Genomic DNA, 24,099 nt, shown 5'->3' on the forward strand with positions numbered 1-24,099 from the left:
GAGATAGGTGGTCCAAGGCTATGAAGGACTTTTTAGGTCACAGGCAGTGCCTTAAATTAAGTTTGGAAGCAAATGGGAAGCCAGTGCAGATGCTGAAAGCCAGGCTGCTGCATTTTAGACCACTTGAAGCGCTTGAGCATTCTTTAAGGGAAGCCTCCGTGTAGATCACATTGCAGTAATCCAGCATTTACGGAAGTACAGGCCAACATGGCCAAGCCCAGCCTGCAAAGTAGGTGTAGATGAGGACGAGTGGGGCATTTTAAAATCCACAACCTTCATCTGTTGTTTGCTTTTAGCCCCTCAGTCAGAGTCCATGCCTCCCTCCAGAAACAGATGCTGAATTTTCCTCTTGTGGCTGGCTCGCAGCTGCTAGATAGATGCTTCCTCTGTGGATTTGTCCATCCTTTTACTAAAAAGTTGCCACTATAAGCATGTAAGAAACACCACATTTTAACTTGTGGTAGTGGACTCCATGAGCTAGTGAATGCCATAAGTAACCAGGGAAGGGGGGGGGTCAGTGCTGTGCTGCTCAAACCCAGCCCCTCTGTGGGTACTTTTTCCTTTCCTTTGGAGCATTCTGGGCCTCTAATAGCACACATCTAATGTTGTGGTCCAAGGACAGTTTTATTTGCTCTTGTCTTGGGGAGCCTTGTGAAGGGTGCCCCTTAAGAAGCCCAGGTAGCAGTTTCCGTTTTGAGCTCTTTCGTGGTTCAGTGTACAGGGCTGTGTATTCAGTCACTCTGTTTAGAGATCCCTTGACCGAATCCCCCTCCCCCTTTCTCTCCAGCGGCACAGCATGCTGAAGCAGCACAGCCTGCTCAAGCAGCAGGACATGAACCTTGCCATGATGGTGACGTCGCGTGAAGTCTTGAGTGCACTTTCTCAGCTTGTCCCATGTGTTGGCTGTCGCCGTAGCGTGGAGCGCCTGTTCTCTCAGCTGGTGGAGTCGGGGAATCCAGCCCTTGAGCCCCTCACGGTCGGGCCGAAGGGAGTCCTCTCTGTCACCCGCAGCTGTATGATGGACGCAAAGAAGCTTTATACACTTTTCTATGTGCATGGGTAAGCTTGGCAGAGCGGTGTTGGAAAGTGGAAAAGTGGAAAAGTGAGAGGGCTGTGCCTAATCTGCAGTCCAGAACTGCTTGTCTCCTTGCCTGATCTGTTACTCGCCAATCTGGGTTAAGCCCACCAGTTGTATCCTGGTGGCTGCCAAGGGGCTTAATAACCTATTCCTGGAAATGCCCCAAAATCCAGGAGACTCACTGAGTCGCTGTTGTGCCATCATGCATAGCTGGTAAGCTCCGTTCATCTGGTGAGTCACAAGTTCTGCAGGTTGGCAAGGATTTTTGAGAAGAGGAGAGGGTGGGTGTGAGTGAAGCTGTGCCTGCCAGCATGGCTCTTGGGTGTGGTCTCACACAGGTTGAAATTTAGATCTTACCCTTGTTGAAATCAGACAAGTCCAGTGTGCCTTTTCCTGCTGTGGCATGTGCCATCTCCTCTGCTGGGGAGGAAGTCAGTGTGCCTCCTCTCCTGTTTCTCGTGGACAGTCCTGAGGATTTGTGCTTGGCCATATGTATTGAAGGCAGTTCTCATGCCTGGTAGGTTGAAACTTTACTTGGAGAAACATGCCAAAATGTAATTCTAGAATTCTGATATAGAGTTTCACTTTGTTGGCCTAACAGAGGCATTCTCCAGTAACTTTACAGCTGTCTTTTCAGTAAGGAAAAATTAGACTATTCAAGAAAAGATACCGGGGTTGGCGGGGGGTGGGGGAGAAAGAAGTGTTAAATGTGTACAGACACCTGACTGATGTCTCCTTTTGCCACACAACCTTCCCCCCCCCCAAAAAAAGTCTTATGAGCAGTAATTTGAACCATCTTCTGCAATTCTTTTTTTATTAAAGGTCCAAATTAAATGAAATGATAGATGCAATTCCAAAAAGCAAGAAGAACAAGAGATGTCAGTTGCACTCCCTGGACACACACAAGCCCAAACCCTTGGGGTAAGTTTGCTGAGCGAAGTAGCCCTGTTCTTTGGTGGTGGTATTTTTTTAAATGCATCAAGTATTGAAAGCAATTCTTCAGTGTATGTTGGATCTTCCTGCAGCTTAATTTGCTTGTTGTTGGAAAGTAGGGCTGGAGAACAGAGGGTGAAAGAGAGGTTCCAAGCCCAGGTGAAATGCTGCTTTAGGGACTTCAGAATATAACCCCCAACCCTGTTCCTATGAACGGACTCTGCCTGTTGTGTACCTTGGAAAGCAGAATGATTATCAAAGCCGTACCAGCCACTGTCGCTCCCAGGGTGCTGTTATCCAGGGCAGGAGTGTCCTCACTCAGCAAAGTGTGAGTGCAGGAAGGGAAGCCAAAGCTGGCATCTTGAGTTGTCCATCTTCTCGGCAGGGCTTTGGGTGATGTCCTTTGCTGCCTGCCTGCTTCCACCCGCCTTGAACCTTCTTGCTTCTGAGAGCAGTGGGGTGGGCTGATGGAATTTTAGTGGGCCGGATTATATGTAACACTGTCCATAGATTTGACAGGAGAGTTCCGTGTTGAAACTGATTTCCCGGGAGCATGGGGGGTCTGGTTCCAATCATCGTCGCAGGCGGAGGGGGCACAATCCTCTCCTGATCCTTGTGCCATTTTCCCATCCTGAAACAGCCCTGGGGAACTGCTCTTTGCCAAGGTTTGTTTTTTCTAGCTGATTCTCCTTTCAGGAGTTACTGCCCAGCACTACTTACTGCACCGTAATCTGGTCAAGCGCAGACAGCTTGCCCTTCAATTGAGTCAGTGTGGTGTAGTGGTTAAGAGTGGTGGTTTGGAGCGGTGGAGTCTAATCTGGAGAACAGGGCTTGTTTCCCCACTCCTATGCACGAAGCCTGCTAGATGACCTTGGGCTAGTCACAGCTCTGTTAGAGCTCTCTCAGCCCCACCTACCTCACAGGGTGTCTGTTGTGGGGAGGGGAAGGGAGGGTGATTGTAAGCCAGTTTGAGTCTCCCTTAAGTGGTAGAGAAAGTCGGCATATAAAAACCAACTCTTCTTCATTTAACTGTGACCCTGATCTTTGGAATTCCTACATTTACTTGGTAGTGATCCCACTGAGAACCATAGGGTCAGCTTCCTTCAGAGCATGTTGAGGTGCAGCCAGCTTTGAAGCCTGGGCTTGACTTGCAGAATGGCATGGAGCAGCTGTGTTGTGCATAGGGGGGAGCAGTCAGATACTGCTGACCTGATAAGATTCCCAATTCCCGTCTTCCCACTCCTGATAATATTGGAATCAGGAATCCTGTTGGGGAGGCAGGAGTGGTTGGGGAGCACCCTCCAGCTGGTTCCTGGGGCACCGGCCTTTAAAGTGGCAGGCCTACTACCCCGATGAAAATAATGGCCCTTTAAAAGGCAGATAGGAGCCCCATGGTGCAGAGTGGCAAGCTGCAGTACTGCAGTCAAAGCTCTGTTCACGACCCGAGTTCGATCCTGATGGAAGTCAGTTTCAGGTAGCCGGTTCAAGGTTGACTCGGGTAAAGTGTAGACGACTGGGGAAGGCAATGGCTAACTACCCCATAAACTGTGACCATTTTTGCATGGGAGGTTTTGCCGCTCTTTAGATCCACATTTTCCCCATCCTAATTCTCAGCACACTCTGCATGGGGACTTATTTTTGAGTTTCCAGAATTCGGATGGGGAAAAATGTGTCTAGAGAGTGGCAAATCCAAGGCAAAACCTCCCATGCATAAATGGCCACAGCCTGCCTAGTAAACGTCGGGATGTGATGTCACCCCATGGGTCAGTAATGACCCGGTGCTTGCACAGGGGACTGACTACCTTTACCTTTAGAAGGCAGATGCGCCACAGATCCATCCCTTCCCTCCTTTCCCCTATTTTAATTCCATGTTGGATTTTTATAGTTTTAGTTTAATATTGGGATTATTGTTTGGATATTTCTGAGTCGATGCTCCCAATAATTTGACTAAAATGGTGTTCTTTATGGTACAGAATTAAAACAAGAATTTTGTTAATTAATAAAGGACACCTACTTGGGTGTCCTCTGGAGTCAAGCAGGTCTAGCTTGGACTCACTAGGAAGCCGCTTGAGCTCCCTTTAGTACACCCTGATAAATATTCTCTGGCGGCTTAGTTCTGGCCTTGCTGGAGCACATGTTGGGGGAGACCCTGTACTTTTGTAGCCATTGTGGCCATTGGGCTGGTATTTTATGTGAGGTTTCTATTCACTCAACCTTGCAAGCTTGTGTAGGAAGAAGTGACATTGGCATGTTATTGTTTGTTCTCCGTTGGCATCTTGCTGGGTTCTTTGCTGCCTGTGTCACGGTCATCCTGTAACTTGGTCAGTACCGTATATACTCGGGTATAAGCCAACCCGAGTATAAGCCGACCCCCCAAATTTGAGGCCAGAAAAGGGAATTTCTTATTGACCCGCGTATAGCCGAGGGTCAATAAGAAATTCCCTTTACCGGCAATGCTGCGCTCTAAAATGGCGGCCGCCATTTTAGAGCGCAGGGCCCCTGCCCCAGGTCGCCCTCCCGCCAGTCTCCGGGCCCTCCCAACCCACCCCAACCCACCCCGACCCCAGTGCCATCCAAGGGGGGGAGGGGGAAGAGCCCCTGAACCCCCTACTTACCTGAAGAGGCGGCGAATCGGCGGCGGTGCGGCCTTCCTGGGCTGGCAGGAGGCCCCTGCCGGCCGGAGGAAGGCGCCCAGGCGCGTGGTCGGCGGCGGCGCGGCCGGCGGGGGCCTCCTGCCTGCGCAGGCAGGCCCCTCCCGGCCAGAGGAAGGCGGCCAGGTGCGCGGCCAGCGGCGCCGCGGCCGGCGGGGGCCTTCGCAAGGCCCCTCCCGGCCAGAGGGAGGCGGCCAGACGCGCGGCCGGTGGCGCTGCGGCCGGTGGGGGCCTTCGCAAGGCCCCTCCCGGCCAGAGCGAGGCGGCCAGGCGCGCGGCCGCGGCCGGCAGGGGCCTTCGCAAGGCCCCTCCCGGCCAGAGGGAGGCGGCCAGGCGCGCGGCCGGCGGCGACGTGGCCGGCGGGGGCCTCCTGCCTACGCAGGCAGGCCCCTCCCGGCCAGAGGAAGGCGCCTGGGCCCGGCGGCGGCGGTGATGGAGGTAAGTTCCCCCCTCCCCCTCCCCCCTCTACCGTATTGACCCGCGTATAAGCCGAGTTCGGCTTTTTCAGCCCTTTTTTTTTGGCTGAAAAACTCGGCTTATACGTGAGTATATACGGTACGTAGCCAGATAACTTGAGGTGTAGAGCAGGCTTCTTTCCCCCCCATCCTTGTTTTGAGCCTTTCAAAATTTAATTTCCATCTCCTGGCTGGAAAGGCTGGAGGGTGAGATCGTGAAAACCTGATAGGCTCCAGCCCAGAGATGTGATGACATACCTTTGGACCTTCTAGAAATACGGCAATTCTTTCTGGATTAAGTTTAGCCCTGGGGATTCTCTGATAATGAATATACCCACTAGTGTGTTGTGGGAGGGCATGGGTGAAAGAGACTTCAATGAATGACCATAGCTCGTCCATCACTGGCTTGTCTAGTATACAGAGTTCTCTTGCCAGTTCTGCCAAACATGCTGTCTACTCACAGAGCCACAAGGGTCGCTCCTTTCCCCCTCATGTCTAGGAGTAATGAGGCTTCCAGGAATGAAGGTCAAGGCCGTCTATCAAAGGATGACCACCACCTGGCTTGTGCCAGGTTTATTACATAATCTATTTTATGTATTGTATTAATATTGAAAGCCACCTTGAGCTCTGTATGGAAGAAAATTGGTTGATAAATACTTTAAATAAAAAATACAACCAAGTTAGGCGTTGGTCACTTTGATAGCAAGAGAGTTGATGGTTAAGATTGTTTCAGACAATTCCTGTCCCGGCTTCCAGGAAAGAACATGGGCGCGCTCCTCTTCCCCTGCTTTACTTTAGTGATACTGTTCATATGGCCAATTTGGCCCTGAACAGTGTCACACTAAAATCAAAATTAAAAAATGAACTATCTGTCTATATAACAGATATCTAGATAAACAATGAGAGAATTAGTATTATTTTTATTGATTGACTGAGAAAAAACTCTGCAGCTGTCAATGTAGCATTAAAATCCACACCTGGTAAAAGAACCCTCAAATCCTCTTCCCCTGCATAAGCGATGAAAACCTATTCTCGCTCTCAGCACAAGCTGCAGTCATCCACTTAACCCCTCTTGCTTACTAGTGGGGTGGAAGGTATTTTGGTTTCTGTAAGATCTGGGGGAGGTCGAAGTCCAGGGAAATGCGAGGCAACAAGAACATCACCCTCTAAAAAGCACTTGGAAGCTGCTAATCGTAATGACAAGAAGTGCAATGTTACATGATAATTAGAAAAGCAAAATGCAGTAATGTTTTTCTGTAATGTAACCTGCAACCACAGTGCCAAAACATACATTCCCTCCCATTATGAGCTGCGCCCAGCCAGGACTGTTGAGAGCCCCATTCTTGCAAAGTCCAACCACACGGGCATTGCTATTCTGAGTAAACAGAAGACGTTAGGGGGAGTGGATTTCTTGTTGCCTCCATTTTGTCGTCCGGCTGGTTCACCCCTTTTCTTCCCCGCTCTGTTTTCAGTTGTACGAAAAGTTCAGGGCAAGCGCTGCATGTGTGTTATAGCCGTTAAATTCTTGTTTTAACGCTGTGCTCCAGTGAAGGGAACGGTAGCGCCCCGAGTACAGAGAAGTTAGGTGCAGATAAGAGGAATAGTGAAGACGACAGGAAGGAGAGCAGGTGTAGGATCACTTTCTACTATGGACCCTTCCAGGGAACAGCCAGGTAAACGGAACCGCAACTGTTTGGGGTGTCGCGTGGGACCTCCTTGTACCACCAAACCTTGTAACATGTACCAGGAAGTGGGTGATGACTTCTCACATGCACGATCTCTCCCTTTCTTCCGTAGGGGTTGCTGGATGGATGTGTGGGAGCTCATGTCCCAGGAGTGCAGGGACGAAGTAGTTTTAATTGATTCTAGCTGTCTTTTAGAAACCTTGGAAACGTATCTCCGGAAACACAGGTGAGCAAACAGGCTATAGAGCACCTCTTGCCCCTTTGGCTTTCTCTGCTGCTGGAGTCCCTCTGTTTGGGAAGTAGCTCCAGTGGGATAGCTTTGGTAGCTTAAAAAAGTATTAGAAAAAGTAACTCTTGTGGCCAGCGTGGTGTAGTGTTTAAGAGCAGTGGTTTGGAGCTGTGGACTCTGATCCGGATAACCAGGTTTGATTCCCCACTCCTACACATGAGTGGAGGACGCTAATCTGGTGAACCGGGTTGGTTTCCCCACTCCTCCACATGAAGCCAGCTGGATGACCTTGAACTGGTCACAGCTCTCTTAGAGCTCTCTCAGCCCCACCTACCTCACAGGGTGTCTGTTGTGGGAAGGGGAAGGTGATTGTAAGCCAGTTTGATTCTCCCTTAAGTGGTAGAGAAAGTCGGCATATAAAAACCAACTCTTCTTCTTCTTAATGACAAGTTGAATTATTTTATAATTTTAATGTTTTATGTGAGCCACCATGGGGACCCCAATCAGGTGAAAAGGTGGCATAAAAATGCTTTAAATAAATAATTATATTTTCTCCCTGAGATCAACTCTCATGCCCTAAGAGAGCCAGTGTGCCTCTGAACACATAAAGCTACCTTATACAGATTCAGACCCTCGGTCCATCAGAGTTAATATTGTCTACTCAAACTGGCAGTGGTTCTCCAAGGGTCTCAGTCAGAGGTCTTTCACACCACCTACTGCCTGGCCCTTTTAGCAGGAGATGCCAGGGATTGTTCAGGGGACCTTCTGCATGCCAACCAGATGCTCTATCACTGAGCCACGGCTGCTCCTCTGACGAGAGACTCTGGTTTATCTCCATTAGAATAATAGAGTTGGAAGCGACCACCAGGGTCATCTAGTCTAACCCCCTGCACAATGCAGGAAATTCACAAGTACCTCCCTCTCACACCCCAATGACCCCTACTCCATGCCCAGAAGATAGCCAAGATGCCCTTCCTCTCATGATCTGCCTAAGGTCATAGAATCAGCATTGCTGACAGATGGCCATCTAGCCTCTTCTTAAAAACCTCCAGGGGAGCGCTTACCACCTCCCGAGGAAGCCTGTTCCACTGAGGAACCGCTCTAACTGTTAGAAAATTCTTCCTAATGTCTAGACGAAAACTCTTTTGATTTAATTTCAACCCATTGGTTCTGGTCCGACAATCAGAGAAATAGAGCAGCTCAAAGGAGCCCATTCAGACTTTGGAAACTGCTTGGGCCAGCTTCTGAAGCTTTTTGAGTCCACATAACTGCAGCTGCTGCAAAAGTGTGTAAAGGGGCTGATGGGAACCGCTTGGCACGGTGGCAGCAGGGCATCCGGAATGCTGCTTTGGTGTGCCATGGGCTCTGCAGTGCAGCAGTCAGAGGAACTGGTTCTCTTGTATTACTGGGCTGTGTATGTCTGTGTCTGGCAGAACCTGAGAGGTCTGTGAGCATGGTGTTCTGTCCTGGGACGCCCAAGTGTTAATTAGGGAGTGCATGAAGAGGGCCAGGCTTTCATTTTAGCTGTATCTTTCGCATGGGCTCAGTTCTTTGCATCGATCCTCACACTGTTGATGAAAGTCCTGCACCCTGACAAGCACAAGTAAAGAACCGTGTTTAATTGCCGCTTAAGTGCTTCATTATGAGGAAACTCTAAAATCTTGCTGTTACCATCTAGAAATAATGCAAGCTTAGGAATTGCATTCCTTGTCAGTTATCCTTGCATGGGCAAACTGTGGGTTATATTTTTAAAAGGCAGATTCTAAACAGTAAAAGCAAATTAATTGAGGGTAAGGCTTTTCCTTTTTGAAGCAACATTTTAACACATTTGACGAGCTGTTCTGGCTGAATAGCACTTTAGTGCCATTGTTTGTTTCCTGGCTCAAGGAGACTTCTGGAAGTTCCCAGGGCACGTGCGTGTGTTGCTCCGTTCTTGCCTCTTTGCCAGAGACCAGCGCATCTTCTGTGTATGTGTGTGTGTTTTGCTCCATTCTTTCCTCCTTGCCAGAGACCAGCACATCTTCTGTGTGTGTGTGGTGTTGCTCTGTTCTTGCTTCCTTGCCAGAGACCAGCGCCTCTTCTGTTCTACCACTACAGCCGTACCCAATTTCTGTTCTTTCGGTTGCTTTTTAAAACAGGTTTTGCACCGACTGCAAAAACAAAGTGCTGCGTGCATACACCATTCTGATAGGCGAGCTGGACTGCAGCAAAGAGAAGGGCTACTGTGCTGCACTGTACGAAGGGCTGCGCTGCTGTCCCCACGAGCGCCACATCCATGTGTGCTGTGAGACGGACTTCATCGCGCACCTCCTTGGCCGGGCCGAGCCCGAGTTTGCAGGAGGGTATGAGTATGTAATTGGCTAGAGTGGGCTATCTAGCGCTTTGCTTTCTTTCTTGAATTACTGAATGTATATTTTAAGTGCAATATATATACATGTGTATCTTTCCTAACCTTGCAGCTGCATCCTAAATCCCTTGCCCCTGGGGTGAGGATGTGCACGCCTTCGTTACAGATGCGCATCCGAGTCATGTACATTTCATGGCCTGAATTGTGTTTGTGGTCTTTCAAGTAATACTGGAGGGATTTTTAAAAAGAGGGTTGCTGAGAGCCCAGGTCCCCAACATGGTGCCCATGTGTGCTGTGGTGCCCACTTGACACCTTTCTTAGTGCCCACAAAGCGTTTTTGGAAGGTGAGTGGGGCCATGTGGGGCTTTGGCCCAGGAAGACTTCTGATTGGCCACTGAAAAGTTGATTGCAGATTTTTTAGAACGTTGCTTTGGCAGCAGCTACCACCAACAGCACAAGGATCTTTGCTGTATGATTGAAGGTAAGCTGCAGCAGCCATTTTGTGGCTGGCTCCTCCTCCTGCGGTAGCCATTTTGTGGCTGCACTCACCATGCTGTGTTAGAACTCTAAAGGTGCCTGCAGGCTCAAAAAGGTTGGGGACCCATGGCGTTAGAGACTGGTGGAATGGAGAGCCACTGTGAAATAGTGCTTAGAGGCTCTGATTATCACTGGGGAGACCCAGGTTCAAATCCCCATCCTGCTGTGAAGCCTGCTGGATGACCTTGAGCTAGTCGCACACTCTTGGTCTAGTCTGTCTCATGGGGCTGTTGTGTAGATCACTTCCATGCCTTCCTAAGCTCCTTGGAAGAAGGGCAGAATAAAAATGGATGGAAAGGTGTCGTCATAGGCTAGCCACCCATACCAGATAATAAACACAACAGTTGTGAATAACTCCAGAATGCCCTCTTCAGCCCTCCTGCATAACTTCCGGAAGCTGCATTGCCAGCAATCTCAAGGGAAGGTCCTCTGAAATGAGACCCATTTGTGAGTTTTGTTGAACCCAGGGAGCCAAGGTTGCCCCCCTTTGGATCTCCTCCAGTGACCAGTTCTATAAAATCAGTACTCTGACCTGAAATGACTCGTGTTGATTTCCACAGCTCACTTGCGTTTATCTCTTCATTGGAGTAGATGCCTGTTTCTTCTTCCCCTTTTTCGAAAAGATCTGATTTGCACCCAATCTAAGAAGCTATACCGCTCAGCTCTGGAAGAGTTTTTCTGAATAGTTTTCACATCTGCAAAACCCCCAATTATTAGGTCTGTACCAGACCAACCCTGAGAGAGACTTATATCTTGCAGCACAATGAAGTATTAAGAGCCTGGTGTCAGATCTTTTGCTAGCAGAACAGAGAACGTCTTCGAGTTAATGATTTTATTTAATGTAAGGCATGACTCCTTTTATTAGGTGATTAGTATAAGCAGGTGCTAATTAATCCAACAAATACACAAAACCCCCACATCCAATAAAAATCACATCTGATGTATCTCAAATTTAGCTATATGCATAAGATAAGGCAAATCAGGTTTTAAGCTGATTGGCAGAATACCACAGGAAATGTGGAAGCCTTCTTGCACACACGATTTTGGTGGGGTTTTTTTTGCCGTCAAGTCACATCTGACTTATGATGACCCCATAGGGTTTTCAGGGCAAGAGATGTTCAGCGGTGGTTTGCCATTGCCTGCCTCCGTGTCACGACCCTGGCATTCCTTGGAGGTCTCCCATCCAAATATTTGCTAAGGTCGACCCTGCCTAACTTCTGAGATCTGACGCGATCAGGCTAGCCTGGGCTATCCTGGTCAGGGCACAAACACCGTTACTCACAGAGAAAAGGCCTTCTCTGACTGAAGCCCCCAGCAGAAAGTCTAATGAGCCCCTTTCATGACACTTTTTATACAGAAGGTGACAGGAACAGAAATAGATCTTTCTACTTGTGGTTGTCCTCGGAATAAAAACAGTTGGTCCCTAAAAGGATTATGAAGATAAGCAACAGATGGACTAAGCTACATCTTGGTAACTCTCATTACATTCTCAAAACAAGGTTATAAGGCTAAAATTGGCACTTTTTGCAATAAGTTTTGTATTTCTTCAGCTGCGTTAATAAGCAGTCAAGTTAAGAGATGGTCCTGTACTTTCCCTGACCAGCTGTTGGACCTTTCAGAGGTTATGAAGCTACATACGAATACATAGTTTAATGTGCGTATCTGTTAAAATCATGAACATGTGATACAATCACAGGCATTATTTCCTCTGGCTCTGCATTTCACAGTATTTTACCTCTTACGTTCTTCCATGGTTGCTTGTGACCAGGGTGGACAGGAAGATTCGCCTTGGAGGCGAATCTGTTGTAGCAGATTAGCTTTGTTACACATTCACAAACTTGCATGCCCCCCCAAAAAATAATGATGAGGGTTTTTTTTGGCTTTGTAAGGTGGTTTTGCATTTGGATCAATATATATTGTGAATGGAGGGACTGGAAAGAAATGTCCAAATACTGGTATGTTGTTTGGACATTCAAATTTGAAAATCAGAGCATTTTAAAGTTCGCAAAGCATGTATGCGACTTAGTTTGCCAAAAGCTATGGAAAGGCATGATTGCAGTTTGCCAAAAGCTATGGGAAAGCATGATTGCAGTTTGCCTTTTTTCTTTTTCGCCTTGGTGAAGGTGTCATGGATGTGGTTTAAAGGACATCTCTAGCCTGATCGCAGCACAGACGCCATTCAATCACTGGCGATGCTTTGCAGATGTATTCCCAGATTCTTCCTTTTCCTGTTTGTCAATAAATGCATGGCTTAAATTTGTGATTTAAAATACTCGAGTTGCAGTCTTATGTGTAGTTGATATGGCTAAGTGAAAGGCTATATATAGCACGTGGTCCCGATCCACAGGAGGAGCCCTGTGGCGCAGAGTGGTAAGCTGCAGTACTGCAGTCTAAGCTCTGCTCACGACCTGAGTTCGATCCCGACAGAAGTCGGTTTCAGGTAGCCGGCTCAAGGTTGACTCAGCCTTCCATCCTTCCAAGGTCAGTAAAATGAGTACCCAGCTTGCTGGGGGTAAAGGGAAGATGACTGGGGAAGGCACTGGCAAACCACCCAGTAAACAAAGTCTGCCTGGAAAACGTCGGGATGTGATATTACCCCATGGGTCAGGAATGACCCTGTGCTTGCACAGGGGACCTTTACCTTTTTACCCGATCCAAAGGTACTCCAAGCATATTCAAGGGTGGTGCGATTTCTGACTCATTCCTTTGAACAGCAGTTTCTGGCCCACCAAGTGTGGCATTAATCAAATGCTGAAAGTGCTCTGTGCTTCAAAATCCGTTTGCTGTGGGGTGCAGGAAAGAGAGAGACTGTTGTGGAAGAAATGGGACTCCCCTTGGCCATGTGAAATTAGTTATGTGGATTTCTGGATCCTGGCCTACGTTTAAAAAAAATGGGTCACGTGTAGCGTGTTAGCTTTTGTTAGAATCATGAGAAAAACCATCTTCTATTAATTTGCAAACAATGCTTAACGGTCCTAAATGTAAATATTTTTAGAGCTAGAAGCAAACTTGAGAAAGCCCATGCTTCTTAACTCTTTGGCCGCAGTCAGACATTACAGTAAATTGTGCTTTAAAAGCCATGATATGATCCCACACACACACACCCGACATCCATCTGACAAAAACTAGCCTTTGTTGGTAGGCACCAAAGCAAGATTTCAAGTTAGGACTTAACCTGGTAATTTGTACTAACCGTGCCTTCTTGAGATGTCTGAATTCACAAACCACAGTTTGAGTAGTGTCTTCTCCCCTCTGGCCAGTGGCATGGCTGTAGAGATGGAAGTATAGAGATGCCCTACAGGCGGAGCGGGGACTTGAGCTAGAGAACCCAGGGCCAACACCCAGACCGGCCATCGCTGCTTATATCTGGTAGACTAACCAGAGTCTGTTGCTTTGTCATAAAGCTGAAGCCCCCCCACCCGAGCAAATCCCCCCCCCCCAATTTTAATGGTAAGATTTTCCCCAGAGCGTGCAGATGAGAGCAATGTATTTGCTCAGTAATAGCAGGGCTTGAGTGACGGCACGCTTCCAGGCTGGGCCGGGCCCTTCTCTTGCTGCTGAAGCAGGCTCAAGTTGTGGAAGGGCTGCCCACCCTGAGGTGGAGGATCCATCATGTCTTTTGCCCTTCGCAACAATGTGCTGTGGCTTTTGTGCAACTAGGCGAAGAGAGAGGCACGCCAAGACGATCGACATCGCCCAAGAAGAGGTCCTCACCTGCCTGGGCATTCACCTGTATGAGCGGCTGCACCGGATCTGGCAGAAGCTCCGGGCAGAGGAGCAGACGTGGCAGATGCTCTTCTACCTCGGCGTCGATGCTTTACGGAAAAGCTTTGAGGTGAGGAAACTCCAGCCTGCGTTTCACACTTGCTCCTGCGGGAAGATTGTTAAGGACAGAGCTGATTTGCACAATCCTAAGAGGGCAGATTGCTCAGTGAAGTCCCAGCCTCCTCTCTCTCCCTCCCCCCTGCTTTTCAGATCGAAACTCGGTCTTATGGGAGATCCAGAGGGCAGTCCGGAAAGAGTATTTGCTTTGCAGTCCCCCCTTAGTTTTTGTGGTTTTACACAAAAGCTTATGTTTTTAGAATTAAAAAAATCCATTAGCCATTAATATGCCACTAGGCTTATGCCTATATTCTCTAAAACAGCAACTTGTCCACACAGTCTGAACGACAAATTGTGTATTTGTACAATCAAGCTGAGCACCTTATGCAGCAGTTCCCTGTCGTTGCAGGAGGAAAAGCCATTTTTTGTAGTTAGTGTCTGTGGAGATGGTGGACACTAGAAAATTCTTCCCTGGGTCTTCTGGGTGTGCGTGTCTGTAGCCTTGAGGTTCAGGGATCTTGTGGAAAGCTCGCTCATGTCTTGCAGTGCAAAAAGTAAAAGGAATAGGGGGAAGGCTTTAAGAGGGGAGTGGGCATGTTCATGGAGGAGAGGGCTATTCATGGCTACTAGTCAAAAGGAATACTAATCATGATGCACACCTATTATCTCCAGGATCAGAGGAGCATGCCTGTTATATTAGGTGCTGTGGAACACAGGCAGGATGGTGCTACTGCGGTTGTCCTGTTTGGGCTTCCTGGAGGCACCTGGTTGGCCACTGTGTGAACAGACTGCTGGACTTGATGGGCCTGGGTCTGATCCTGTGCTGGGCTTTTCTTATGTTCTTATCCAGCTTGTGGGCCATGCCATCTTAGACCTGACCTGTGGGGGTGTTTTGTCTTTGTACAGATGGCCGTGGAGGAAGTGCAGGGCGTCAGCCGGCTGGAGCAGCTCTTCGAAGAGTTCTCTGAAGAGGAGCGGGTGCGGGAGCTCAAGCAGGAGAAGAAGCGCCTGAAGCGCAAGAACCGGAGGAAAAACAAGTGTGCCTGCGAGATCCCGGCTCCCTTGCAAGCCATGGAAGAGAAGGAGAGCAGCCAGGAGAAGGTAAGCCCCAACCGTGTGCTTTGGCGTTTCCTCGTCTCAGTGTTCGGGATGTCATACGAAAGTCGGCTTGAAGCTAGTGGTCCCTGCAAGGCTCTGACATCTGTAAGGGGGTGTCGTTCTGAGGATAAGATGCTGCAGAGTCAGAACGCGCAGATTGAGCTGGGCTGCGATGGTGGGCTCGTGGCCGTTAGAGGCGCCTTTGTGGACTTGTTGACTCCTTTGTAAAAAGCTGTCTGGTTGAGTACCGATCTCTGCATTCGCGTACGGAATTCACCACCTAAAGTGAATGCCACAAGTCTTTGGGATCCTTGCTCTTGAGCTCAGTGGCTCCCCCTGGGGTGTTCTTTCTGTCCTTCCTGGCCTGGGATGAACAAACATCTTCAGTTTTGTGGTCGTTTTCTTGAGGAGGAGACTCAAGGAGGTGCAGCTTATGACCCCCCCTTCCCCAGCAATTCCTATTTTTATGAGCTTTTTGGCCAAATGGGTTATCTTCAGGAGAGAAATATGGTTTGGTGAAAGGCTGCGTACTAGGATGTTTCTTTGGAAGTGAGAGGTGGTGGTGTCAGGCCATCTGGGCAGGACGGGGAGCCCCTATGCTAAAGCTCAGACCTGATACCAGTGAGATGCGATTGGCCAATGGTACAGTATAGCAACAAAGAGTTAGTCATGTTTAACTGTGTTTGGAGGCCATGCTGGGGATTGTGTGTCTGCTTGAGAGCCAATGTGGCGCAGTGGTTAGAATGTCAGACTACCCTGAGAGATTAGGCTTCCGATACCCCACATCCCAGAGTTCACCGGGTGACCATAGGCCACTTTCTTTGACTTAGAGTAACCTCTCTTGCACGTGTGTGCGTGTATGTGAGGATGAAGATGGAGAAGGGGAGAACCTTAAACTCCTGGGAGGAGGGGTACAGCATAGAAATGCCCCACACCCGACAAGGACAAAACGACACGTGGCTTGGTCAGTGTTGGCTGGAAAGCTTTTATCAGAGGAGTCCTTCCTCTTAGGTGTAGAGGACTTAAGGCTGGGTAGCTCTGGCTTCTAGAGTGGAAACTGCCAGGAAGGTCCCCAGCGCAAGCGCTGTTAAAATGTTTCCCGGGCAGGGGTTTGTAAAACGTAAGGTAGCCCCCCCTTTGATTAGCCTCTGGGCATTCTTGCAGTTTTTACAAGGAGTAGTGGGTGCCACCACAAAATGGCTGCCATGAAGCGGTAGTTGAAGAAGGTTGGCAGGCTAAGAATCCTTCTGTGCTGGAGCAGCGATTTCTGAATGGATGCCTCCTGGGTTCTCCTAAAGCAAGAAGTGGAAGAAAGCCGGAACTGGCTCTTTGCTTTCGGAGAGAGATGCTTTGGGGAATAAAGCAATGGGCACCAAGCTACTATTGTGCCCATGGGCACCATGTTGGGGATCACAAGTCACTGTGCAGTTCCTGCATGTGCCTTTAACAGGTACTGGTGAAAATAAACTGGAGATTCAGAGGTGTGTGGATTTTCAGTGCAAAAGCTTCCCGGCTGGGCATCGCCCCTAACAACTGAGGAAGATCTTGAAGAAGCCCATATATTAAACTGATGTTCCAGCGTCAGTGAAGGAGCGTTTTAATTGGACCCCCTAAATGTGGGTGCTTGCATGTCGCACCTGTTCTGTAGCTCACCCTTGACTCTTCTCTCTTGCTTCTCGCCTCGAAGGAGAACTTTTTGGAAAGCAGCTGCAAAGCCTGCGGCAGTGCAGAAGACGGCAGCAGCTGCGTCAAAGTCCTCGTCCCCAGTGAAAGCACGTCCTGCACTTGTCCAACCGGTGGCACTTTACTGGGCTTGCCGAAAATAAAGAAAGGTACGTCTCCTCAGCTGGCTCCTGGGAGCCTCCGGTGGGCGTTGGTGGAACCAAAGTCCAGCGGAACATTAATTTCATTGTGAGCTTTCTTGAGCCCCAGCTGCCTTCCTCGGGTACGTTTGGTGGAGCATTCCATGGAAGAGTGCTGTCTTCAGAGGTTTGAAGGGATTCTCACATGGAAGGTGGAGCAGCCTTTAGCACTCCTTGCTCCAGAGGGCAAGACTGGATCTAACTGGTGGAAATTACTAGGACTAGGTTTCAGCTGAATGGGGAAACTGGTAAGAGCTGTTGAACACATGGAGCTGCCTTATACTGAATCATCAGACCCTTGGTCCATCAAAGCCAGTATTGTCCATTCTGACCAGCAGCTGCTGTCTTTCACGTCACCTACTTGCCTAGTCCCTTTAACTGGAGATGCCAGGAATTGAACCTGGGACCTTCTGCATGCCACCACTGAGCCACGGCCCCTCTCCTGTTGCACCCTGTTCATTGGTGCAACAGGCTGCTTCAGCAGGTGACAGCCAGGGCTGTGGGTGGTTATCTTTTAGAGTCCAGGAGCATTATAGAGACCAACAAGATTTTTGAGGCGTAAGTTTTCGAGAGTCAAACCTCCCTTTGTCATATTCGTGTCTGATGAAGGGAGCTTTGACTCTTGAAAGCTCATACCCTGTGATGAAATGGCAACTTTTTAAATGATTATTATTCACTTGACAAATGAATTACTCTACACATTAAGATACCAACGACTTATAAAAACCTGTTTAGTGAGATTCAGGACATTTTAAACGTTTAGCTTAAATAATAGAAGTTAGGGTATTAGTATCCTTCTAGACTAAATTATGCTGAGGTCTGGGGGATGTAGTAGGATTTAGTGAGTTTTAAGAAGATTTAATATTTTAGATTAAAGTTAGAAGCTTTGATATTCGTTTTTTTGTTTTCTATTATGTTTGGATTTCTATTAAGCCCGGACGATGAAATATGCTTTACCCCTGTTCCCCATCCCTCCTTTTTCTGTACCCTTTTATACAAAAAACAATTTAAAAATATATTAAAAAAAGAAAAGAAAGCTCGTACCCTGAAACTCTTGTTGGTCTCTAAGGTGCTCCTGGACTCTAGCTGCAAACCACCTGAAACAATATTTTAGGGACACAAGCACTTAATGTTCTTTGCCGCTGTGGTCCAGCTGTCTTTGAATGGATTTGTTATTTAGTTCATTTGATTATACCCTGCCCTCTCCTGGCAGAGCATCCAAGTGCTTCTGTTCTTTGGGAAAACTGTGAAGTAAGGAAATACATTTTAGTTTTGCTTTTTAATGGATAACACATTATGGAAGTACTCCTTGTTGCGTAAGAATATCGTACGCCCCTCCAGTGCTTACTCTTGACAAGTTTAAAATCCCACAATTTTTCTCGGCCCCCCTGTCTCCCATTCTCACACTTGCAGTGAGATGCTTTTAAAAAGCAGGGGCCTCCATGGGCAGTGGTGATAAGCAGGGGGGCATTTGCCCCTTCCCCTCAAATGCAGTACTGCTAGACAGCTGGGGCAAGATGAATCTGGCTAGGCATTTAGGAAGCGAAATCTGGAGCAAGCATCTGGAGTTTGAGGCGATCGTTGCTTTGGTCTTTTAAAGCCCCACATGGCTTGGGAGCCGGGTGTTTGAAGGACCGTCTTCTCCCAGACATTCATGCCCAGAAATTAAGATCACAGGGAGAGGTCCTCCTGACTGTCCCACCAGTCAAATAAGCTCATTTGGTGGGTACACAGGAGAGGGCCTTTTCAGTGGCAGCCCCACAATTATGGAACAGTGTCCCCACGGAGGTGCGGCGGGCCCCCTCACTGTCGATCTTCAAGAGGCAGCTGAAGACTGTTTTAATTGAGGACCGCATTTGGCTGATTCGGTTGTATTTATTGGCAGTCCTAACTGGAGTTTTTAAATTGTGACCTTTTATGTGTTTTTAGAATTGTTGCTTTATTCATATTGTTTTTTTTATAATCGTGTTAATTATGCAAGTTGCCTTGAGATTCTCAAGAGAGAAAGGTGGCTAATGAATGCTTTTAATAATAATGGAGGAGCAGGAAGCCCCAATCTTGGATGGTACAGGCTGGGGAGGAGGAGATTTCTTACTAAGGGGGGGAGGGAGAGATGCTCATCATACATTCTTGGGTACTCTCAGCTGTCACAGGTTTGCGCAGGCCAGTTTTCGTCCCATTTCCCCCCTCCCCACTTAACTCATGCTTAGCATTTCGTTTTCCTTAACGGAGCAAAGAGCATACTTGGGCTATTTGGATGAATTAAAAGAAAACCTGCATACCTGGGAAGTGTCTTCTCCTCCCTGTCCCCTGTTATACAGAAATGCCTACTGTGGTTGGCCCTGTTTCAGTGGCTTTGGCATGCAATAAGCTTCTTTGCTATTAAGAGTTGTCCTGCACTTGTCCCTTGGAGTACTGGTGGTTGTAAAATGGATTGGTGTATTTTTCTGTCCTTGAAACTGGCTGTTTCAAGAGAGAGACTGTGTCGAAACTTGTCTCAGGCTATTCCTCCTCTGCAACCCCCCCACTTGAATAGGGTAACGGTCTTCTCTCTCTCCCCCCCACCCAGGATTATCTGCACACTGTAACGGCAGTGACTGTGGTTATTCGTCCAGCATGGAGGGCAGTGAAACAGGATCTCGAGAAGGTTCGGATGTCGCTTGCACAGAGGGAATTTGCAACCATGACGAAAACGGTAGGCCTGACATCGAGGGCATGTGTTGGGGTGCAGAGGAGCGCAAGCATCATCTGTGGCTATGTTTTGGAAGCTGTTCTTGCATTCTGACTTCCTGGGTTCACAAAAGGCTTCTTCCTATCTGCACATCTCTTACCTCGTCCTCCAGGGCTGTGGGGCTGCTGGTTCATTGCTTGTTTTTTTACCCTTGCTGTCAGGACCCTTTCTTCTGTTGCCCCAGAAGGTCGGACCAGAACTGACGGGTTGAAATTAAATCAAAAGAGTTCCCATCTAGACATTAGGAAGAACTTTCTAACAGAGCGGTTCCTCAGTGGAACAGGCTTCCTCGGGAGATGGTGAGCTCTCCTTCCCTGGAGGTTTTTAAGCAGAGGCTAGATGGCCGACTGTCAGCAGTGCTGATTCTGTGACCTTCGGCAGATAGTGGGAGGGAGGGCATCTTGGCCATCTGGGCATGGAGTAGGGGTCACTGGGTGTGTGTGTGGGGGGGGAGGTAGTTGTGAATTTCCTGCATTGTGCAGGGGGTTGGACTCGATGACCCTGGTGTCATCAAGTCCAACCCCCTGCACAATGCAGGAAATTCTCAACTATCTCCCCCCCCCACACCCCCAGTGACCAGAAGATGGCCAAGATACCCTCCCTCTCACCATCTGCCTAAGGTCACAGAATCAGCATTGCTGACAGATGGCCATCTAACCTCTTCTTAAAAACCTCCATGGAAGGAGAGCTTACCACCTCCCGAGGAAGCCTGTTCCACTGAGGAACCACTCTAACTGTTAGAAAATACTTCCTAATGTCTAGACGGAAACTCTTTCGATTTAATTTCAACCCGGTGGTTCTGGTCCGACCTTCTTGGGCAACAGAAAATAACTCCGCACCCTCCTCTATATGACAGCCCTTCAAGTACTTGAAAATGGTTATCATATCCCATGTCACTCTTCTCTTCAGGCTAAACATACCCTGCTCCTTCAACCTTTCCTCATAGGACTTGGTCTCTAGACCCCTCACCATCTTTGTTGCCCTCTTCTGGACACTTTCCAGCTTGTCTACATCTTTCTTAAATTGTGGTGCCCAAAACTGAACACAATACTCTAGTTGAGGTCTAACCAGAGCAGAGTAAAGCGATGCCATCACTTCACGTCATCTGGACACTACTGTTAATGCATCCCAAGACCGCATTTGCCTTTTTAGTTACCGCATCACTTCTGACTCATGTTCAGTGTTTGGTCTACTAAGACTCAAGATCCTTTTTACACACACACTACTGCTCAAACGTCTCCCTCATCCTATAATTATGCATTTGAATTTTCCTACCTAAATGCAGAACTTTACATTTGTCTTTGTTGAAGTGCATTCTATGATTCTCTACTGCCCTGTTCTTCGTATCGGGCTGTGTAAGCCACACATCTCCTCTGGCTCTGCCCTATCCTGGGGAAGGGGAAACCACAGGGTTTACCATGTGGGATCTTAACATTTGTCATCTTCCTGTTGCTTGAAGCCTGAGCTGTCCCTCCCGGGTGCTGCTCCCCTTTGTCCCTACTTCCCTTTCTGGTTCTCAGGAATCTTCCTTTTCTCCTCCCCCTGCTAAAACCTCTTGGTACTTTTCTTCTTGGGGTGTGCTCAGCTACTTTCTCATAACCCCCATGCACTCAAAAATGGGTTGCGTGTGCCAGGCGGTGTCTGTGCTCTTCTGTCTTCTCTCCCTCTGCCTTTCCAGGAGGATAACCCTGTCTCTCTCACAGGTGAGGACCCGTGTGTCCATCACTGCGACCTCAAGGAGGAGGACGGGGACAGTTGTGTGGAATGCTGGGCCAATTCGGAAGACCACCTGAAAGGGAAAAGCAGAAAGAAGAAGAGGAAAAGCAAGAAGTGTGAGGCTGAGCATGTGAGTAAAAGCGCAGGGGGTCGTGGGGGGATCTTCAGGGGTAGCTCCTTGTTTTGCATGTGGGGAGCATGGGAAGATGCTGCATCTCAGCTTCCCCTGTGTAGCGATGAGCAGCCTTCATAGTGGTGGGCATCATGGCCTCAGTTGGGTTCCGTATGGAACCCCTTTCCACAGATCAGACTGGGGGTTGTGTGCACTGTTGACTGGCTTGCCCTAGTGTCCGTCACAGTACCCTCCCTCCCGGTGCAGTGTTGTGAGGTTAAAGAAAAGGTGTGGGCACATCATTTTGCACTGTTCTAGTGGTGGTGGAAAGTGCTGTCAAATTGCCGCTGACTTATGGCAACCCTTCATGGGGTTTTCAAGGCAAGCGACGAACAGAGGTGGTCTTGCCTGCCTCTGCATAGCAACCCTGGACTTCCTTCTCAGGCTCCCATCCAGGTGTACTACCCAAGGCCGACCCTGCTTAGCTTCCAAGATCAGGCTAGCCTGAGTCCTCCAGGTCAGGTCAGGGCTTGCACCGTCCTGTGTGTGTGTGTTAAGTGCTGTCAAGTCGCTTCCAACTCATGGCGACCCTGCACCGTCCTACCCGGTATTAATATTTCTTTTTTAAAAAAAGAATATAAATTGCCTGCAGCAATTCACCAGTGTTCTGAAAAGAAATGTCATGAAATTCTGCAGGGCAACCAAGAAACCAGCCTTGCTTCCTTCTTCCAGATCCACAAACTGGGTAGCTGCCTTGTAGACTCAAGTAACCGAGAGAACTCAGGGAATCTGGGGCCCAGAGAGTTCCACCGAGACAAGACCAAAGACCCGTGCTCTGAGCCTTGCTGTCGGGCAGAGAAGGGCGGGCAGCCGGTGCCTTGGTTGGACCACAGGAAGGCAGCAGTGGTGTGTGCAGAACCTCCAGAAGTGGGCCCCGTTCCCAATTCTGGGAAGGGTGCCAAGAGCTTGGTGGAGCTCCTCGTAAGTAACAGTACTCTCCCTCTTCCTTCTTCCCAGCCTGCAGGCTCTGTCTGGCCACTTAGCAGGGCTTTGGACCTGAGAAACATTGCAAGAGTTTAGGTGCCGTTTGGCCACTAGTTTATATTGCATTTGAATTGAGAGATTCATTGACTCTTCACCATAACAACTTAAATAACACGCATGAAGCTGGCCTTAGATCCTTGGTCTGTCATGGTCGGTATTGCCTGCTTTGGCAACAGCTCTCAGGGAGAGGCAGATCTTTCACATCACCTGTTACCTGATCCTATTACCTGGAGATGCCATGGGTTGAACCAGCGGCTTTCTGCATGCCAAGGAGTTGCTCTTTAACTGAGCCATGGCCTGTGCCTTAAAGCCTTCATATACAGAGGCAGTCTACCCTGATCACTAGGCTGGAGACCAATGGGCAGATATTTATGCTCAGATAGTGAATATATGGTGTAGCAGTTGGGGAACTGGGTTAGAGTCTAGGAGACCTTAGTTAAAATCCCCACTTGGCCATGGAGCAAGTTGGGTGGTCTTGGGTCTGTCACTTTCTCTCGGCCTAGGCTGCATCACAGGGCTGTACATCCCACAACAGACACCCTGTGAGGTAGGTGGGGCTGAGAGAGCTCAAAGAGAACTGATTAGCCCAAGGTCACCCAGCTGGCTTTGTGTGTAGCAGTGGGGAAACAAATCCAGTTCACCAGATTAGCCTCTGCAGCTCATGTGGAGGAGTGGGGAATGAAACCCGGATTAAGAGTCCGCCGCTCCAAACCACCGCTCTTAACCACTACACCATGCTAGCATGATTCATTTGATTTTTTTTTCTAATTCAGGGTTTTAAGTAAAGGTATACCTGTTCTTGTGGTTGTTGAGTGGGTCAGATTTGGAGGCCAGGATTTGGGAGGAGTTCCCATGATGGTGTATCTGCTGAAGTTTTCATCTCTCCCTCTTCCCGTCCTTTCCTTCTCCCTTGTTTCGTTTGCAGGATGAATCTGAATGCACTTCAGATGAGGAAATCTTCATCTCTCAAGACGAGATCCAGTCCTTCATGGCAAACAACAAGTCCTTCTACAGCAATAGAGAACAATACCGGCAGCATCTGAAGGAGAAATTCAACAAATACTGCCGCTTGAATGATCACAAGAGGCCAGCTTGTAGCAGCTGGTTGACAACAGCCGGAGCGAACTAAACCCAATAAAATTAGCTCTGTCTTTCAACTAAACTCTCCAGATGACTACTGCGCCTTTTCTCCTTCCCACCCCCCTAAAACATTTTCTTTAGTGACCTAACAATCTTATCCTTTAAAATCAATGTGGCTTTTCTTTTTCTTTTTTTCTCCCCACCCCCCTTTTATTTTCTGCACAGGAGGCTGGTGGAGGCTATTCCCTTAACTTCTGATCGTCTTTTTTTCTTCAAGATTGAAATTTTTTTTAGTTTTGATTAGATTGGGGAAACGCCTAGTATCCTTATAATTTAAAGCCGTCTCTCTTTCACTCTATTCATTCTGTGTTTCTCTTAACTGTGACAACAACAAAAATAATCAACTTATAGTGGCAAAAGTAATGTTGTACTTATAATTCTGTACAGAAATGACAATGAGCTCGCTATAAAGATTTTTCAGAGTTAGACATCCATTTGCAAAAATGTTCAGGATGTAATATGTTGGAGCGCGATGTGCAAAAATTTAAGAATAAAGAATATTTATTAATATGCATAGTAAAAAACCAAGCAAAGACTTGCATGTTTCTAAGTCTAGTGTGGTGATCTTCGAAAGGTACTAAAACATCTGGAAAGCCAGATGTGGTTCCCAGCAATCAAAATATAATATAGTGACTTGTACACAACCATGTAGTTGGTGG

The 24,099-nt window shown here is 48.2% G+C and overlaps 1 protein-coding gene across 2 annotated transcripts in view; it reads left to right on the top strand.

The window, feature by feature from the left end:
• Nucleotides 1-23,497, top strand: part of GGNBP2 (gametogenetin binding protein 2) — a 35,043-nt gene extending 11,546 nt beyond the window's left edge. Inside the window, exons 3-13 of one of the 2 annotated variants that reach the window (XM_056865153.1) lie at nt 788-1,059; nt 1,901-1,999; nt 6,915-7,028; nt 9,170-9,379; nt 13,576-13,750; nt 14,644-14,838; nt 16,523-16,667; nt 19,267-19,392; nt 21,132-21,274; nt 21,989-22,237; nt 23,226-23,497. In XM_056865153.1, coding sequence (XP_056721131.1) covers nt 788-1,059; nt 1,901-1,999; nt 6,915-7,028; nt 9,170-9,379; nt 13,576-13,750; nt 14,644-14,838; nt 16,523-16,667; nt 19,267-19,392; nt 21,132-21,274; nt 21,989-22,237; nt 23,226-23,429 — 1,932 coding nt within the window. In that variant the 3' untranslated portion in view covers nt 23,430-23,497. The remainder of the gene's footprint in view (nt 1-787; nt 1,060-1,900; nt 2,000-6,914; nt 7,029-9,169; nt 9,380-13,575; nt 13,751-14,643; nt 14,839-16,522; nt 16,668-19,266; nt 19,393-21,131; nt 21,275-21,988; nt 22,238-23,225) is intronic. The other variant, XM_056865154.1, reaches the window with a different exon arrangement.
• The last annotated feature ends 602 nt before the right edge of the window (nt 23,498-24,099 follow it).

The sequence above is a fragment of the Euleptes europaea genome, chromosome 19 (genome assembly GCF_029931775.1).
Source record: "Euleptes europaea isolate rEulEur1 chromosome 19, rEulEur1.hap1, whole genome shotgun sequence".
Taxonomy (NCBI): domain Eukaryota; kingdom Metazoa; phylum Chordata; class Lepidosauria; order Squamata; family Sphaerodactylidae; genus Euleptes; species Euleptes europaea.